This window comes from Hemiscyllium ocellatum, chromosome 11 (assembly GCF_020745735.1).
Source record: "Hemiscyllium ocellatum isolate sHemOce1 chromosome 11, sHemOce1.pat.X.cur, whole genome shotgun sequence".
Lineage (NCBI taxonomy): Eukaryota > Metazoa > Chordata > Chondrichthyes > Orectolobiformes > Hemiscylliidae > Hemiscyllium > Hemiscyllium ocellatum.
Window position 1 is genome coordinate 74,154,491 of NC_083411.1, and position 20,890 is coordinate 74,175,380.

The window sequence follows — 20,890 nt, forward strand, 5'->3', positions numbered from 1 at the left end:
TCTGGACTCTTATTATCTCCTTTCTGAAGGCTTCCCATTTTTCAGCTGTCTTAGACTTAGACTTAGACTTACAGTGTGGAAACAGGCCCTTCGGCCCAACAAGTCCACACCGACCCGCCGAAGCACAACCCACCCATACCCTTACATTTACCCCTTACCTAACACTACGGGCAATTTAGCATGGCCAATTCACCTGACCCGCACATCTTTGTGACTGTGGGAGGAAACCGGAGCACCCGGAGGAAACCCACGCAGACACGGGGAGAACGTGCAAACTCCACACAGTCAGTCGCCTGAGTCAGGAATTGAATCCAGGTCTCTGGTGCTGTGAGGCAGCAGTGCTAACCACTGTGCCACCGTGCTGTCCCTTTATCTGCGCCAAATCAGCTTTCAAAAGTTCTTGCCTAATACCATCAAACTTGGCCTTTCATCAATTTAGAACTTCAACTTTTAGATCTGGTCTATCCTTTTCCATCACTATTTTAAAACTAATAGAATTATGGTCGCTGGCCCCAAAGTGCTCCCCCACTGACACCTCAGTCACCTGCCCTGCCTTATTTCCTAAGAGTAGGTCAAGCTTTGCACCTTCTCCAGTAGGTACATCCACATACTGAATCAGAAAATTATCTTGTACACACTTATCAAATTTCTTTCCATCTCAACGCCTAACACTGTGGCAGTCCCAGTCTATGTTTGGAAAGTTAAAATCCCCGACCATAATTACCCTATTATTCTTACAGATAGTTGAGATCTCCTTACAAATTTGTTTCTCTATTTCCCTTTGACTATTAGGGGGTCTAATACAATCACAATAAGGTGATCTTGCCTTTCTTATTTTTCAGTTCCACCCAAAATAACTTTCCCGGATGTATTTCCGGGAATATCCTCCATGAATACAGCTGTAATGCTATCCCTTATCAAAAATGCCAACCACCCGCCTTCCTCTTCCTCCTCTCTTGCCTCCCTTTCTGTCCTTCCTGTAGCATTTGTATCCTGGAACATTAAGCTGCCAGTCCTGCCCATCCCTAAGCCACGTTTCTATAATTGCTACGATATTCAGTCCCATGTTCCTAACCATGCCCTGAGTTCATCTGCCTTCCCTGTAAGGCCTCTTGCATTGAAATAAATAGTTTAATATATCAATCCAACCTTGTTCTGCTTTGTCCCTGCCTGCTCTGACTGTTTGACTCTCCTTTGTTCTTAACTGTGCCAGTCTCAGGTTGAAATCTTGCCTCACTATCTCCCTGGGTCCCACCCCAACACCTTACAAGTTTAAATCCTCCCAAGCAGCTCTAGCAAATCTCCCTGCCAGTATATTAGTCCCCTTCCAATTTAGGTGCAATCCATCCTTCTTATACAGGTCAGTTCTACCCCAAACCAGCTTCCAATGATCCAAAAAATGTGAATCCTTCTCCCGTACACCAGCTCCTGTGTCTAAAGCCAGGAAACCATGTCAGGGTAAAAGTTATTTTGTCTGGATTTGCATCACCTGGTCACCTCCCCCCCCACCCCCCGCATCCCAATTTATTGAGTAAATTTACTGCCTGCTTTATCCAAAAATAAATTAATACATTGTAATAAGTGCAGCATTAGTTGGTAACAGAAATCACAAAAAGCTTATGAATACAAGAACTATTCTCAACTCCTGGCACATCAATCTGGGTGTTAAATCAAAATCGAATCAAGCTTGTATATCAAAGAAAAGATAAAGCAGAGAATAAAAGGAATCTTTGTGCTGATCTAGATTTATCAGGTTTTCACAGTTGCAAAATCATTCCAAACATTAAGTAAAATGGTGAAGCTGAAAAACAAACATTATTTAAGCAGATAGAATGGTGTGCAGTCTGCTCTGTGCTTCACAAAATGTGAAAATGCAGAGACTTCTCAGATTTAAAAAAAAACTGCAGTTGCTGGAAATCAGAAACAAGTATCTGAAATTGCTGGAAAAACTCAGCAGGTCAGACAGCATCAGTGCAGAGAAAGCAGAGCTAATGTCTTAAGAGTTAAGAGTCAGCGCAGGCTTAGTGGGCCGAAGGGCCTGTCCCTGTGCTGTTTTGAATTGTATCATATTGTACAATGGAATTGTATTCTTCAGAATTGTTAGAGTCAGAGTCTTACAGAGACAGGCACTTTTTGCCCAAACTGGTTCATACCAAAATGTCCATCCACACCGACCCTATTTCCCTGCACTTGGCCCATATCCTTCTAATCCTTTTCCTATCTATGTATTTGTCCAAATGCCTTTTAAATGTCATTAATGTACACACATCAACCACTTCTGCTGGCAGCTCATTCCATATGCGTACCACCCTCTGTGTTTTAAAAAGAAAGCTCCTCCTCAGATTCCTTTTTTTTCTTTCCCCTCTAACCTTAAACTGATGCCCCTTCGTCCTCAAATCCCCAACCCTGGGAAGAAGACGAAAAGCATTCACCCTATCCATGCCCCTCATGGTCATATACACTTCTATAAAAAGTTCCTCTCTTTCTCCTGCGTTCAAAAGAAAAAAGTCCTAGCTTGTCCAACCTTTCCCTATAATTCAGATCCTTTATCCTGGCAACATCCTTGTAAATTTCTTCTGCACTCTCTCCCTGGGTCTTATCCAGGTTAATAACATCCTTCATTTAACAAGGTGGCCAAAACTGAACACAATACAGTACCACATGGATTATCCAAACAAGGTCTCAGGGTCCCATTAAAAACTGCATTAGGCAACTCAGCATTCAGTTATCAGTTAAACAGCATTACGGCGCGCATTACCGGATAACCGATACTCAAATTACTGCTTGTTTACAATCAGATAGTTCGAATGATCAATCAATCAATTATCCAAAAAAACTCCCTGCCCATCTCATTCAGATAATCGAGGTTCTATGTACTCTAAATACAGCTTCACCAACGTCCTGTATAACTGCAACATAACTTCCTAACTTCTATACTCAATGCCCTGACCAATTTAAAGGCTTGTGTGCTAAAAGCCATCTTCACTGCCCTGTCTGTGACTCCACTTTCAAAGAACAGTGCACTTGAAATCCAAAATTATTCTGTTCCAGAACACCCCTTTAAGGTCCTACAGTTCACCATGAGACTTTGACCTTAATGTAACTTTCCAAAATGCAAGACCTGAAGAAGGCTTACTGGACCCAAAACACCAATTCTGCTTTCTCTCCGCAGATGCTGCCGTATCTGCTGAGTTTTTCCAGACATAGCTCATGACATTGCCTACAACAAACAGATGAGACAAATAGTTTTGATGCATTTATGAAGTGCTTCCTAAACTACACCCCTCCACCAAAACTGTGACCCCATTTTGAGAATTGAAAATTAGGAAATTGCCTCCTTTTCCACTCCCTGAATCCAGAACAAAAACCTGATGAAAAATAGCATTCTTGTGAAATACATTTCACATAATGGAACTCAAAGGTATAATCCAAACTTAATCCAAGTAGCCAATGCATTGAAGAAATAGATTTTATTTGAAAGTTTCCTTTACATTTTAATGGCAAATACATATGATATCAAAAAGTACAACTTTACACTGTCAGATTTACATTAGTAAAGCTTCACGTTTTCACTGGAAAACTGTTCTACAAAGTATTTTAAATGGTTTGAATATGATAGCAGACTACAGTCTGCTCTAACTGTTGGTAGCTTCCAAGACACATGGAAGAGGAATGCAGATTCTTCTGCTATCCTATTCAACATTCTTCCACTTTAAAAGCACCATTCACTTCATTACATTTTGTTTTGGGACTTGGCTTTGTACAAATGGCTTTGCATTTTATCATTTAATACTCTAACAATTGAATTTGGTTTCAGGTGAAGCAACCTGGACAGTTCTCAGAGACATGAGCATCATTGCCTCTGATAGAAAGTTTTGTGCCTGTTAACTTTTCAAGGAGATGGAGTAGGAAATCTTCTGGAAGTTTTGCTGCTAATATTGCTCCAACAAACTTCCATAACTAAACTTTTGACACAGTGTCATGAAGCAGGGGAGTAGGATGGAATTACAAATGATTACAAACCATAATCAACAATTATCTTGTTCACCTACTTCATTTGCTTTTTAGTTATTTTGCTTCCTACAGAAGTTTGATAATAAAGGACAATAATGCAGTCACACAAACAGTATCTGATGTTTTTGGATCATGTACGTATTTGATAAATGGCCATTTAAAATTACAAATGGCTTTTTAAAAAAAAACACAAATAACTCCACAATAAAGCACATTTAACTCATTTCCATTTTGTCACATTTCACATTCAATGCACTTGTGTTTTCAAATAACAACTTAAATGGCTTTTGTTTGACCTTAATAAGCTTGCCAAGAATTAAAAACACAGGGCTATAAATTACCATCTGAACAGTGATTTAGTTGTCTTCAGACATTATGTACACAAAGGGACATTGTTTTTCAACGATGAAAAAAAGGCTCATTTTGCATTATGTAGTTTAAAAAAAGCAGAGTATCTGACTCCTCGCCAATGAGGAAGAATCATATTTAAAAACCTTCTTGATATAAAGCAATGTTCAAAAAGCTTATTTTGTATAAAACATAAAAAAAAAGTCCTACCTACATATTCTTTTAAAAAACAGGGTCACAAAAATAAATCCTATCATTTGGTTTCATGATAACACCTGGCACTCAGCTTCCAAAAGTAACCAATTACATAACTAGCTAAGTTAGCAGTGCATGACAGAATACTCTCCATTTGCCTCAATGAGTTGAGATCTGACAATAGTTAAGAAGCTTGACACCATTCAGAACACAGCAGCGCAATGACACTTCCTAGACAGCACCTTCCAAACCCACAATCACTTCCAAGGAGGACAAGGGCAGCATTTACATGGGAACACCAGCCTCTGCAAGTTCAACTCCAAGCCACTCAGCCCCTTGAAAATGGAAATAATATACTATTTCTTCACTGTCTCTGGTTCCGAAATCCTGGAACTCGCTCCCCAACAGCATTAGAGGTGTACCTATGCCACATGGTTGGCAATGATTCAAGAAGGCACATCACCCTCACAAAGATAGCTAGAGATGAGCAATAAATGCTGATACAGTCAGCAAAGCCCATATCCTCTAAATAAGTTTTAAAAAGGTAACTTATCTATCACTTGAAGTATTCACTTTCTCCACCACTAGAGCAATGTTTGCACCAACTCATCAAGACTTCTTCAGGAATACTTTCCAAACTAGCAACCTCCATCTCCTAGAAAATCAAGGGTAGTTGGCACATGGGAACATCTTCACCTGCCAGTAGGCCTCCTAGCTGCTTCATTCTGACTTGGAAATTTTCTTACTGTTCCTTCACGGTCATTGGGTCAAAATCTTGCAATGTCCCATGGACTGCAACAGTTCAGACAGGCAGCTCACCATCACCTTAAGGAATAGGCAATGAATGCTAGCTTTGTCAACAACTCCCACACCTGTGACCCATTTAGACAACCTTCACAATAGTGGACCTTAAGGAGGCATTATAGGAGAAACAGATCAAATCTTTGGAGTTGATATTGCCATAATGGAGGCAACATGGACCATGTTCCCTTTATCTTTGCATGGTTATGTCATCATAACTGAAGTCCACACTTTGCATCATTTATAAACAATACCATGGGAGTTACACTAAGGGTTAGCTTAATGGAATAGTTTGTCAGTGCTTGCTATATGTGCTACAAATATTTAAGGTTTTATAGAATTTTTATAGGTTCTTGAATAACTTAAGATGCAAGTTGAAAAAGTTATACATTTCCTATGCAGCAGTTGGGAGCTACCATAATTCAGCAGTACTCAGTCAGTTTGAGCAATATTTTAATAGTTTATATGGATGCATTTTTTGATGTCCTTGATGTTGTCATTGAGCAACCTGTTAAGTTTCTTCTTTGCAATCAATCTGTGATAGCAAGATAAAAAAAAAATCATGTAAATATTTACGACTACACCTCAATAGGAAGTGGGTTAAACATAATATGCATCAGACATTGAAGTCATTTTGGACTAAAACATGATACAGATCTTTATGTACCTTCACACTTTGTAAAAACAAAAACAGAGGACAAAAGGTACAACATTTTATATTTAACAGAAGTAACTTTTAAATGGACCCTGAATGATAATAATATTTATGATATTAAATTACGTTATATCATGTAGAATTCAACATATTTTAAAAACCATGTCTAATTTGATGTTAAAATAATTGGAACTGGCCATATTGCCATTATATTACATGTTCATACCTCTTCCATCTGATCCAGCAGTAAATAGTACTCAGAGTTAGTATCAATGTGATTGACATTAAAGCTATGAGGACAACCAGTTTTGCTGCATTAAGTTGGATGGTCACATTGTCTTCACCTTCTGAACGGACTGCAGGTAGAGATCAGAAATCAGTTTAGTTTAATCAAGAATAAATTGATGGCAGTAATATTTTATTGATTACTTCATTTTATACCTCTATCTGGTATTTCAGACAAAATCACTTGATAATTCCAAAGACTACTTCAATAAATACTGGAATTATGACAACCCCCATCATTAGCAGCTTCTTTAAATCACTTATCAGTGCTGAGAAACTTTAATTTTCTTATTAAAATTGGTCACACTCAGTTGCTAACATATGTTTTCCACAACCTAAATGATTTATTAGAAAAGAATTCTTCACCTTCTTAATATTATTTTGATTCAAAGTTGATGTAAATGAAAGCAATAAAAAGATTTTCACATCTTTGGAAAGATTTGATTTTGTACAAATACAAAACTGGTTCAGTGAACACACATTACTTTGGCAATTTGATACAGTTGGCTGAGATACCTTTCGTCCCCAAGATTGCACCAAGGATCCCAAACAAGACAAGTCAATGTTAGTTCAGGGTAGAAACCTCTACTGGTTAAAGTCACACCCAGCACAAAAGAAGCTCCAGGACATATGTGCAGCTGTTCTCAATGTAATGTCCTCAAACATCTTTAGCTGCTTCATCAATGACCTTGCCTCCATAACCTCAAAAGTCAGATGTTTGTTGATGATGCATAATGTTCAGCACCATTTGGACTCCTCAGATACTGAAGCAGTCCACGTGCAAATGCAACAAGATGGTGACAATATCTAGGCTTATGATGATAAAAGTGGGGTATAATATTCATGCCAAGTGCCAGGCAATCAATTTCACTAACAAGAGAATCTATCCTTCAGCCTGTTATATTCAATGGTGTTACCATCAATGAATCCCTCACTATTGACATCTTGGAGGTTACCATTGACCAGAAACTCAATGGAACTAGACATATAAATATACTAGTTACAGGAGCAGGTCAGAGGCTAGGCGTATTGCTTGTAAATCCTCAAAGCCTGTCCACCATCTTCAAGACAGTAGTGTCTTGGAATACACTGAAGCTGCCTGGATGAGTGCAGCTCAAACAACACTCAAGCAGCCTGGCAAAATCCAGGATAGCACAAAACTGGTGCAAAGGCAGAAAGGTGAACAGTGAGGAAGGTGCAGCGATGCATCAATGTAATTCAGACAAGTGGAGTCAGGGGGCAAATGCATAGCAGATGAAGTATAATGTGGATAAACAGGAGGTTATTCATTTTGTTAGAGAAAAGAACACAAAGGCAGATTACTATCTCAATTGGATATGGGGGAGGTACAATGTTCTGGAGAAGGGGAACTGGACCTGAATCATTAATTCTACTTTCTTGTCACAGATGCTGAAAGCTTGCATGCAGGTGCAGCAGGCAGTGAAGGTGGTAAGTGGGATATTGGCTTTCATAATGAGGTGATTCAAATACTGAAGCAGGGAGGTCTTGCTGTGATTGTACAGGGCCTGGGTGAGACCATAGCTACCACAGCAGCTTGAAGGAAATCTGCCCAAAATGTTAATTTTCCATCTCCTCGGATGCTGCCTGACCTGTTGTGCTTTTCCATGACCACACTCTCAACTCTAATCTCCAGAATCTGCAGTCCTCACTTTCACCGAGTCCAGAACTAGGGGTCAAAGATGTGGAGCTGAAAATGTGTCGCTGAAAAAGCGCAGCAGGTCAGGCAGTATCCAAGGAACAGGAAATTCGATGTTTCGGGCATAAGCCCTTCATCAGGAATGAGGAAAGTGTGTCCAGCAGGTAAAGATAAAAGGTAGGGAGGAGGGACTTGGGGGAGGGGCGATGAAGATGTGATAGGTGGAAGGAGGTCAAGGTGAGGGTGATAGGCCAGAGTGGGATGGGGGCAAAGAGGTCAGGAAGAAGATTGCAGGTTGCTATATACTCGAACTCAGCACCGCCTTCCTAACCTGCAATCTTCTTCCTGACCTCTCCGCCCCCACCCCACTCTGGCCTATCACCCTCACCTTGACCTCCTTTCACCTATCACATCTCCATCGCCCCTCCCCAAGTCCCTCCTCCCTACCTTTTATCGTAGCCTGCTGGACACACTTTCCTCATTCCTGATGAAGGGCTTATGCCCGAAACATCGAATTTCCTGTTCCTTGGATGCTGCCTGACCTGCTGCGCTTTTCCAGCAACACATTTTTCAGCTCTGATCTCCAGCATCTGCAGACCTCACTTTCTCATCAAAGATGTGGAGTAGACCATTTAGGACTGAGATGAGGAGAAATTTCTTTGAACAGAGTCTTGGGTGTGATTCTCTGTCAGAAAGTGATTGAGCCCAAAACATTGAGTGTTTTGAAGGAGTTTGATATAGTTCTTAGAGCTAAAAGCCTATGGGAAGAAAGCAGGAATAGGATACTCAGTTGAATCATCAGTCATGACTACATGTCAAAGGGCTAATGGTCATTATTTCTAGGACAAAGCAGGCTGATCGATTGACACCATATCCACTGTTAGGGTATATCCTCTGGAAGATGTACTGCAGAAATTCAGAAAGGCTTCCTAAATAGCACCTTCCAAATCCATGACCACTTTCACCTAGAAGGACAAGAGCAGCAGATACATAGGAACACTACAATCTGCAAATTACCCACCATGCCATCCTGACTTGGAAATATATCATTGTTTCTTCAGTATTATTGGGTCAATATTCTAGGACTTCCTAACAGCACTGTGGGAGTGCTTACATTACATGGACTGCAGTAGTTCAAGAAGGAAGCCATCAAGCTTTTCAAGGGCAATGAGGGATGAGCAACAATTGCTGGCCCAGCCAGCGATACCCATAACCAATGAATGAATGAACAGGAAGAAAAATATAATTTGAAATATTGACTTTTCCACATTTTGCATGGAAGGGCCATTTTCTAATGGAATTCTTTATGTAATGGAAAGATTACAGAAGGATCTTTCAGAGTCTGGGAACTTAAGGTTTTTTTTGTTTGCTTATAATTTAGGTTGCAGAATGATAATCAATGGCTTACCATTATAATCCTGACATTCCACAACAAATTCCTTGACGGCCAGCTATTTTAATCCATCTGCCCTATTTACATCGAGGCAGTCACTCCCAAATGAAGTTAATTTTAATTAACTTTTATGATTTTATAATGCTTTTTATAACTCAGTCCAAACTGAAAATGTTCAGGTAAAGATTAACATACTTAATTTGACATGATAGGTTGAAGCTTCAATATACATTGTGATATGAACTAAATATACAACAAATAGTGGAAATATTGCAAAGATTTGCATTCATTTTAATGTCACGTTTGTGTAGTGGAATTGCACAAAGGCTGCTTACACTAAAACTCAAAATTTTCTTGTTGTGGACATACCTGTTAAGCAATGAACAGAGCTCCAATCACTCCAAAAGCTATCATCAGCGCAGAACATATTAACAGCTGCTCTCACATGGACACAGTATATTGTGTTCGTTGTCGCATTCAAAGTAGTAGAGGTAACTCCCTCAGAAATGACTTTAGCCTGGAGACAAAGAAATCTTTTAAAACACATTCCACGTATGTAAACTTACAGAATGCAGTTTAAAACCTTTCCAACAAGTGTTGTTATTTATACCATCGGACAAAGGATTTACAATTGAAAAGTCAACCTGGCTTTTTCCCTTTATTGATTTGCAGAAGTGACATTTGTTGGATTACTAACAAACAGCCCGTGTCAAATAAACTGAACAGTGATAACTTTCAAACCGGCAGCACATTCAGAACGATAGAAAGGATGAACACAATTGGGATTTCAGAGCAAGGGGAATGGATATTCTTAGTGACAGGGTAAATCTTTTGAAAGAAGATGAAAGAAGGAATGAAAAGATGCACATGATGGGGTTAAATTAGGAGGCGCATATCTTGAGAAAGACACCACGAGACCTTGCTGGCATCCAGCTTGGAAAAAGACCTAGCCAAGGTGAAACGGAATATTTGACACATTGTTGTCCAAGAATGGGGAAAGGTAGTAAATCTTTCTCTTTGATGGTTTTGTCTTCCTCATGGTTTACTTCCTGTTATCCTCACTTTTCAGAGGTGAGACGTGAACCAGTTCAGTATATTCTGAGGATATCCATAGCTGAAGCTAATCTGGTTAACATTTTATACGTATGAGTCTACATGCAGCATGTAGACAACCAGCCATCATCCACTCCCATTTCAGACATCAAATAATGAGTTATTAATGCTATGTCAACCAACTTTAACCAAAAGTGGAACTGAAACAGAACACAAACCTTCCCAAAGCATCAAGGCAGTTATTCATTAGGACAGATGTTTGATAGATGTGTAAGATCCAAAGAGACAGCTTTGCCCAGGGCGAAGTTGCTTGAGGGGAAAAGACAACAGAACTGACGCTTCTGCTTAATGCATCTGCAGCTTGAAACTTGCGTTAGTTCATTTGCCAACGTTAGAGGTGGAGATACTATTGGCCCAGACAGCTTCACAATACAATAAATCAGAGCAGATGCAAATTCAGATTTTTGCTTCTACAACAGAATGTCACACAAACCAGGATACAGTACCAGATATTATTAAGCACTTCAAAGTTTGTGAGAAGATTTGTAGTTCGGGTGCTCGTTGTTATGGTTCTGTTCGCCGAGCTGGGAATTTGTGTTGCAGACATTTCATCCCCTGTCTAGGTGACATCCTCAGTGCTTGGGAGCCTCCTGTGAAGCGCAAATGTGATCTTTCCTCCGGCATTTATAGTGATTTGTATCTGCCGCTTCCAGTTGTCAGTTCCAGCTGTCCGCTGCAGTGGTCAGTATATTGGGTCCAGGTTGATGTGCTTATTGATTGAATCTGTGGAAGAGTGCCAAGCCTCTAGGAATTCCCTAGCTGTTCTCTGTTTGGCTTGTCCTATGATAGCAGTGTTGTTCCAGTCAAAGTCATGTTGTTTGTCATCTGAGTGTGTGGCTACTAAGGATAGCTGGTCGTGTCGTTTCGTGGCTAGTTTGTGTTCATGGATGCGGATCATTAGCTGTCTTCCTGTTTGTCCTATGTAGTGTTTTGTGCAGTCCTTGCATGGGATTTTGTACACTACTTTGGTTTTGCTCATGCTGGGTATTGGGTCCTTCGTTCTGGTGAGTTGTTGTCTGAGAGTGGCTGTTGGTTTGTGTGTTGTTATGAGTCCCAGTGGTCGCAGTAGTCTGGCTGTCAGTTCAGAAATGTTTTTGATGTATGATAGTGTGGCCAGTCCTTTGGGTTGCAGCATGTCCTCATTCCATTGTCTTAGGCATCTGTTGATGAAATTGCGCGGGTATCCATTTTTGGTGAATACATTGTACAGGTGTTCTTCTTCCTCTTTTTGCAGTTCTGGTGTACTGCAGTGTGTTGTGGCCCTTTTGAACAGTCTCTTGATGCAACTTCTTTTGTGTGTGTTGGGGTGGTTGCTTTCGTAGTTTAGGACTTGGTCTGTGTGTGTGGCTTTCCTGTATACCTTTGTGGTGAATTCTCCGTTCAGTGTTCTTTGTACCATCACGTCTAGGAATGGGAGTTGGTTGTCCTTTTCTTCCTCTTTAGTGAATTGGATTCCTGTGAGTGTGGCGTTGATGATCCGGTGTGTGTTCTCTATTTCTGTGTTTTTAATGATTACAAAGGTGCCATCCACATATCTGACCCAGAATTTGACCCACAGACCAAGTCCTAAACTACGAAAGCAACCACCCCAACACACACAAAAGAAGTTGCATCAAGACACTGTTCAAAAGGGCCACAACACACTGCAGTACACCAGAACTGCAAAAAGAGGAAGAAGAACACGTATACAATGTATTTGCCAAAAATGGATACCCACGCAATTTCATCAACAGATGCCTAAGGGAAAGACAACGGAATGAGGACATGCCACAATCCAAAGGACTAGCCACACTACCATACATCAGGAGCATTTCCGAACTGACAGCCAGACTACTGCGACCACAAGGCCTCATAACAGCGCACAAACCAACAGCCACTCTCAGACAACAACTCACCAGGATGAAGGACCCAATACCCAGCATGAGCAAAACCAATGTAGTGTACAAAATCCCATGCAAGGACTGCACAAAACACTACATAGGACAAACAGGAAGACAGTTAACGATCCGCATCCATGAACACCAATTAGCCACGAAACGACACGACCAGCTATCCTTAGTAGCCACACACGCAGATGACAAGCAACATGAGTTCAACTGGGACAACAGTACTATTATAGGACAAGCCAAACAGAGAACAGCCAGGGAATTCCTAGAGGCATGGCACTCATCCACAGATTCAATCAATAAGCACATCGATCTGGACCCAATATATCGACCACTGCAACGGACAGCTGGAACTGACAACCGGAACCGACAGATTCAAACCACTACAAATGGCGGAGGAAAGATCACATTTGCGCTTCAAAGAAGGCTCCCAAGCACTGAGGATGTCACCGAGACAGGGGACGAAATGTCTGCAACATGAATTCCCAGCTTGGCGAATAGAACCACAACATTATAAAGCACATCAGGGTGAAAGGAATATAAGTATATATTGCTAGAGTGAGATAGGATCAAGTTGGTATGACGCTCAAACATTAGATGAGACCAAATATGCTGAACAGTTCTGTTTCATTGTTCTAATAGTTGAGGAGGTTGATGCAGAATATTGGTTGCCGGCAATGCAGATGGAAGGACTGTCACACGCAGATTAAGTTATCAGATTCACAACCATAAGAAAAAGCAGATGGGTGTGAGGTGCTCAGATCTCATTCAACATGTGCACAAGTCAAAGAGAAGCCCTACCTCCGGATATGTAACTTGCTGTGCAATCAAGGACAAACTGCAAAGATTAAAGTGAATTGTTCAAGTGATTAGATTGCCTACCTCCCAGTCAGAGCTTTTGCCACGGAACTGCATCTCATATTTCAGGCAGTGAGGCTTGATTTTTCCTGCTGGGGGTTCCCATTGGATAGAAATGGTATCTGCGCTTGATAATGTCAATTTTACCTCAGCGGGGGCTGCTACCTTAACTGAAAATGCAATAATGATACTTCATGAGTTCAAACACAAGCATCGATTTAATGCAATCCACTAGGGCCATTTCACATGACTGAATAAAGTTTGATGATGTTAAATTATATTTATTTCGTTTGTAGGAATTCACACATTCTTAACAAATTGTTTTGGTGGAGGATAACATAGACAAGGTTGTGTCAGAAGCATTGTGTCAGGAAGCGATGTTTTTAGGGACCTGCATAGAGCTGTGCAGCAAATAACCAGCTGCCACAAGATTGCCTGTTGTAGTCAAAGAATAAGCTATAGTTGACTTGTCTCTGGTTCCTCTCAGAATTAGTATTAGTGTGCTTACAAGCAGGTGACGAACACCATACGTTCTAAAGAGAACACATTAATCACTTTCCCAGTAGACATTTAGAAACAGTAGTTAACGATGCTAAAGCCCTCATTTTGCAGACGTCCCTGTAAAAGACAGCTTCACAGATTGTATTTACATTTTACTTCACAACTTCAGAGTCTACACAACTGCACTGACTCAACTCAATTAACTCAGCTGTTCTGGCAGCTGGGTAATGCTTTTATAATGTTTTAAAAATCCTTTCACAAGCTTCTTTATAGAACTAGTGTGATCCTGGTACATGCATTATGCAGTCTGTAAAGAAGTTCCAGGTTTTTACACCTTGTGCTGATGAAAGAACAGTGAAATATCCCAAGTCAGGATGATACGAGACTAGGAGAACTTAAAATGTGTGGTGTTCTCATGTACTTGTATCACATGTCCTTGAAGTGTAAGGCATCCCAGGATTGGAAAGTGGCATGGAAGATGACTTGGTTGGTTGCTGCAATGCAGCTTGGATATGGTGAACGCAGCAGTGCATCAGAATGTTTGAAACCGTGTACAAGGACGGCTTGGTCCTGGTGTGGAGATTATTTGAATATTGCAGGAGCTGCATTCATGGAGGTAAATGGGAGGAAAAATAACATTGTTGACTTGAGCCCTGGACAGGCTTTGGGGAGTTAATCTGTCGGAATTCACACTTTCTGACTTGATCTGGTAGTCCCAGTATTTATCATTGTTAAACTTTTAGTAAACGGTAACCTCCAATATCTCGATAGTTGGGCATTCAGATGTTCACCATTGGCTGACCTTATGGTGGATGGAAGCTCATTGATTAGGCTACTGAAGATGATTTGACCTCAGCTGTGACCCTCAGGACCTCCTGCAGCCAAGTCGACTGACTTCGGACAACAGAACCATTTTGCTTTATGTTAAGTATGACTGCAACTAGTGGAGAACTTTTGTTGATTCCCATTGATGTTGGTTTCATTGGGGATCCTTGATGCTCTGTGTAGTCAAATGCTATGTTTATACAGAGGCTTTCCACTCTCACATTACCTCTGGAATTGAGCAATTTTGTCCTTGTTTGAATAAAGGTTGTAATAATGTCTGGAGTTAAGTTCAATAGAACACAGACCGTACCTAAGTGATCAAGCTTTTGCTAAATGTTGCTCAATGGCACAACTTTCCATCACTTTGCTGATGATTGAGGTGAGGTTGCTGGTTTGGCAATTTGTGGTACTGCTCCCTCTATCTTTGTACTTGACTCAGCGGACACTGGAGGCTTCAAAGAATTACTTTGCAAATCAGAGAAGTCTGGTTGTGTTCTGCAATACGGCCATTGTGATTGGAAAAGAACGAAAAGAAGTGGTTTGAAAAAACAACCACCTCTTTCAGAAGAAGAAAAAAAGACTCTCCAAAATCCATAATGTAATTCTCACTCCCAAATGGAGAACTGTCACTGAAGTGTGCAATTATTGTAGGAAGTTCCTCTCATTAATGTTAAAGCGTTCGATCACAAAGTTTTGATCATGCCTCCCTTAAATTGAATCGAGTAGGCAGACCAAACATTTACCCAGATATGATCCAGATCAGAAACAAGCAGCATTTATTACTTCTGGAAATTATTGTTTTGGAATTCCTGGTATAAACGAGAGAGAGTATGGATGTAATAAATGCTCTTTTTGCAACCATTATTGTTTGCAGAACAAATGTTGGCTAGGAAATGCAAAATGTCGGGAGTGTGGGACTGAAAAAGCACAGCAGTTCAGGCAGCATCTGAGGAGCAGGAGAATCGGTGTCTCGGGCATAACCACACGGGATCAATGTGGACTTCTCTAGTTTCCTCGATTCCCACACTCCCCATCCCCAACACATTATCCCAGTCCCAAGCCTCCAACATGGCACCGTGTCTTGACCTGTCCAGCTTCCTTCACATCCATCCGCTCCACCCTCCTCTCCGACCTATCACCTTTCCTCCTCTCCTTCATCTTCCTATCACATTTCCAGCTACCTTACCCCCACCCCAGCCCCACCTCCCCTCCCATTTTTCTCTCAGCCCCCTCAGCCCACAAGCCTCATTCCTGATGAAGGGTTTATGCCTGAAACATCGACTCTCCTGCTCCTCGGATGCTGCCTGACTTGTTGTGCTTTTCCAGCACCAGACTCTCAACTCTGATCTCCAGCATCTGCAGTCCTCACTTTCTCCTAGGAAATGTAAAGAACTTCATACTTCTTTTCAAATAGGGTTGGGGACATGATGCTGATAGGAAATACAATTTATTTCTCTAACATTAATGTAGGCACATCTACATTTCTTTTAAAAGTACAAATTGTCTGCTTCAAAAATAAATTGAGTAACTGCAATACCCTTGAAAGGAGTTCAGGAAAAGTTGAAAGTCCTTTAAATGAGTTCTAACAAGTTATCCATCTAACCTTCACTGTCAGCCAAGGTTCAACAATTGGGGTAGCAGCTCTACGCTTGGTTAAGCCTCTTTGATTCAGTCCTATACATTTAGAGATGAATAGAGGCATTGATGTCTCCTTGGCAATGTGCTCAATATCTGTTGAAGCCAGCTGAAATGCATTCAGAATGAATCACTACTGCCTTCAAATATTTATTACAAAATGAATGATTTAAATGTCAGAATTAAAAAGATCTAATTATCATACCTAAATCCTGAAGCTGTAAGGTGAAGTATGCTGGTCTCACTGGTTCCATTTCCAAGGAGCCATTTATGCATATGTTGAAATCAGTGAATTCAATCAGATCATCACTTTGAAAATGGCAACCAACAGTACGCCCCTGATGTTTAATGTAATTATTGCATTGCATTGTTTGCTCCAGATCTTCATGCCTGTCAATATTGTAAAAAAATAATTGATGATAGAGTTTCTAGCGATCTGAGTCCAAGTCAAAGCAAGGCACTATTGGTAATAAGAATCCTACGAATCCTGTATCATGCAGAACTACTGTTTTCAAGAAAAGTCAATTAAAACAAATGAAAATGAATGCAGTGCATTCTACGCTTGATTTAAAAAATACAGCAACAAAATTAACTATATCTGTTTAACAATGTTTAATGGGTATCTATTGTACATATTCCTAAAATGTTCTCAAGTTAATGCAAAAAACCTACTAGGCCACTATTTTTAACATAAATACTTAAATACATTTATTTATTTATTAGGAAATACAGCAGAAGATTTAGGCAGGAGACAAAACTAAATGCAAACAAAAACTATTCATTGTGGCACTTTACATATTCAATTTACAATATACTGTCATTTTTCTAACTTCAGTCATGGAGACTGTCTTTAGAACTACAGGTAAACAAAGTTTTTAGATTAGATTACTTAGTGTGGAAACAGGGCCTTCAGCTCAACAAGTCCACACTGACCCTCCAAAGAGCAACCCACCCAGACCCATTCCCCTACATATACTCCTTCACCTAACACTACAGACAATTTATCATGGTCAATTCACCTAACCTGCATATCTTTAGACTGTGGGAGGAAACCCACGCAGACAGTTGCCCGAGGCAGGATTTGAACCCGGGTCTCTGGCGCTGTGAGGCAGCAGTGCTAACCATTGTGCCACCGTGCCACCCAGTCATTTAAAAAAAACACTAAAATGTAGATGGAGAATTGCAGCTGAAAGCATAAAAAGTGGAATTTCTAATTTAAAAATTGGATTTTTCCCCAAAACAGTATCTTCATTTCATTGTTTCAACAGTGAATTATTCTGTTGTTTAGAAAGTACAACATGAAATGATGTGAGCAGCAAGCAGGTCAATAGAATTAAATTAGTTGACTTATGTGGAGGAAAACATTACATCAGATGGGAAGGGTCAAATACTTTCCTCTCATTATTATCTAACATAATCAGCAAAAAGATGTCTTTTTTTCCAATGAATCTATTTTCTGATTTTACGCCAGACCAATATAGGAAAGTACTTTAACTAGGAAGTGCCTGCCCGAGCCACCCTGCATCCTTAACTACAAAGACTATTTATGGTTAAATCATCAACTCAAGTCCTGATCATTGACCTCTCTGAATCGACAGCAACCTCTGAAGTCCATACATTGTTGTACACACAAGATGTTATCAGTGATTCCTTGCTTTCTCAAAACAGGGTCCATAATTAAAGTAAATAATACCTTGCCCTGGTAAGTAAAAATAGAATTCACTGAATTGACAGGACTTGATATTCATGCCATGGCTGAACTTTGGCAAAAATTGATCAAGTCTTAATTTCCGAGAATTTCATTGAGTGTTTCTCTCTGTAAGTCTAAAAGATCCCTTAACTTGGCATTATATTCAAACTGGCAATTAGGAATGGGAAATCCACAGAACAAAAGGTCTCTAGATTCTTTGAGATTAAAGATAAATGCTGTCATTTTGTTGATAACGACAAAAATCAACATCCAGGAGTTCATGGATTAATCACAACATAATAACGAAAGAAGCAATTCTACATCCCTTTCTTGATGCCTGAACAATGGACCAAAATACTACTGTTTACACAAACCTATTTCATTGAGCGGTCAGCACAGTGGTACATACCAATAATAGAGGGTGTAATTGATAGTCTGTGGAACAGCCATACCATCCTGCCACAGGCATTCCATATATTCCAAGTTGTAAACTATGCATTGCAAATCCTTAACTTTGGAGTCTGCATGTCCTTTGAGGAAAGAGAAAACATTACCTGTTATTTGTGACATAAGTGCATGCAACAAGAAGTCAATCAAAAACATCTAATTTTTCACTTCGATTCAAAATGGCCGGTTATTCACTGTAATGGGGATGTGGGGAAATAGCTTGGACGTGTTGTATTCCATTCCATAATAATAGGATGTACATTCAAGCAATCAGGTTTAAATAACATTACTTTGTACGTCAATGGAAGCTTCAGATAGAACAATGGAAAGAAAGATCGACGATGTTTATTTAAACTACACTTTTTTTCACAACTGGACAAAGTATTTTTATAAAGGAAGTGAAGACTGCGGGAAATGCAGAGAAAAAGATTTATCAGGGTGGGGGACTTCGGTTAAGTAGATAGATTGTAGAAATTGGAACTATTCTCCTCAGACAAGAGCTTCGAGAGATTTGATGGATGCGTTCAAAATCATGTCAGTGCAGGCACAATAATGGGAACATAGAAAATGGGTACAGGAGTACGCCATTTGGCCCTTTGAGCCTGAACCACCCCTGAATATGATCATGGCTGACCAGGCAATCTCAGTGTCCCACTCCCATTTTCTCTCCATAACCCTTTGGCTGCAAGGGTCACATCCAGTGTCCCTCTTACTTATATCAAATGAACTGGCTCCATAATGAACTCTCTCTGCGGGAGAGAGTTCCACAGGTTCACAACTCTGAGTGAAAAAAATTCTTCCTCATCTCAGTCCTGAATGGCTTACCCTTTATTTTGAGACTGTGACCTCTAGTTCTTGACTTCCCTAACATCAGGAAATTCTTCCCACATCTAGCCTGTCCAGTCCCATCAGGATTTTATATGTTTCTATGAGATTCCCCATCACTCTAAATTCCAGCGAGTACAAACCCAGTCTTTCTTATGTCAGTTTTGCTTTCCCGGGAATTGCTCCCATTGGATGGGTTAGATGCAAGGTCACAGAGAAAGTGGGACGAGCTAAGTCACACTTACACACAGCTGTCATTGACATAACAGGCCAAATCGCATCCTCATCAGACAAAGGGCCACTGAACTTAAAACATTAACACTGTTTTGCTCTGTACAGATACTGCCAGACCTGCTGAGTTTCTCTAGCACTTTGTTTTGCTTTCCCACTTCCAACATTTGTTTCTTTTTCAAGATTGTGACATCTTGATCTTCGAATCTCAATCCATCTTCATTTGAAGGGTCGGGATCTCATGATATTTTTGACAGAAAAACTGGCACCATCCAAAAGGTAGTTAAACCTAGCATAACCATCCAAGACTTTGTGGCATCCTAGTAGTCTGTGAAGACCCATTTAACGCCATATCACAACAATGGTGCACGAACATTTGAGTAGAGATCTCAGATGCACTCTCACTTTTCCCTTTTCCAATTGGAATATTTGGCATTGCACTAGCTTCTGACCAATATCAAAGGCTGTCAATGATGTTCTTTGTAGAAACCAGAGTGTGTGGCAACATATGCACATGTTAATATGATCTTTCACTCGTGCGTTTATCTACCTTTGTATGTCCAATGTCTCCCACGTATGCCTTGACTCAGGTGTACTAACTGGTCGAGTTCAGAATCCCAACCTCTGTATATAATTGGGAACACTATAGCCAGTAATTGTGTAATACTACTACTAATCATGGGATACATTCATGTTTCACATGCTGTTTGTGTGGTGATCATTCCACTTTCAGCATGAAAGTCTTGGCTGTTTAAACAGCCATCTGGCTTGGACCAACAGAAATTGAGGAATATTACCAAAACGTTCTGAGGGAGAATCACATCAGACTTGAAACATTAACTTTGTCTGTATCACTCTGTAGATGGTACCAGAACTTTTGAATTTCTCCAGTATGTTGTTTGTATTTTGGAATGTAAATTACCCTTTAGGATTTGGATGTTAAATCAAGATTGGTTCATGATATTTACCAGGTTGTTTGGAATGGAACCCCACATTGTACAGGTGTGGCACGTGATCTGTTTTAGTGAAAAATTAAACCAGCTTTCTCATGATTTGGAAAGTAAATACTCATGGGATGCATGTGACAAAAAAAGTGAGAACTTATTGTCCATCACTAATTGTTCTTGAGAAGTGAGTGGAGAGCTGCCTTCTTAAATGACTGCAATTTGCAGAGCAGTGTCATTTTAATTCTGTTTCTGGGATATAGGTACTGCTGGATTATGACCGCCCAACTCTAATTGCCCACAGGGCAGTTAAATGTCAACTACACTGTTGTGGGTCTGGTACCACACATAGGCCAGACAAGGGTAAAGATGGCAGATTTCCTTCTCAAAAGGACTTGTGAACCTGATCTGCTTAAGTGAAGAAGTGTGTTTAATTGGCTTATCCTTTTTTTTTGGAAAAGGAGTTGAAATACTTCCATTCTTATCTCTAAACAGAATGCGCACGCTTTACAATTAAGAAGTGTTATTAGCATTCTGTAGAACAACAGCAGAAAGTTGAAACATTTATTCTACTCTATGTGGAGTTT

The 20,890-nt window shown here is 40.2% G+C and overlaps 1 protein-coding gene across 3 annotated transcripts in view; it reads right to left on the reverse strand.

Moving 5' to 3' along the window:
* Positions 1–3,455: 3,455 nt before the first annotated feature.
* LOC132820461 (interleukin-13 receptor subunit alpha-2-like) overlaps positions 3,456–20,890 on the reverse strand; it is a 343,536-nt gene continuing 326,101 nt past the window's right edge. For all 3 annotated transcript variants that reach the window (XM_060832616.1, XM_060832615.1, XM_060832614.1), the window contains 6 exons: positions 18,266–18,386; positions 16,372–16,556; positions 13,230–13,375; positions 9,718–9,865; positions 6,240–6,369; positions 3,456–5,893 (listed from right to left, as the gene is read on the reverse strand). In XM_060832616.1, coding sequence (XP_060688599.1) covers positions 5,812–5,893; positions 6,240–6,369; positions 9,718–9,865; positions 13,230–13,375; positions 16,372–16,556; positions 18,266–18,386 — 812 coding nt within the window. In that variant the 3' untranslated portion in view covers positions 3,456–5,811. The remainder of the gene's footprint in view (positions 5,894–6,239; positions 6,370–9,717; positions 9,866–13,229; positions 13,376–16,371; positions 16,557–18,265; positions 18,387–20,890) is intronic.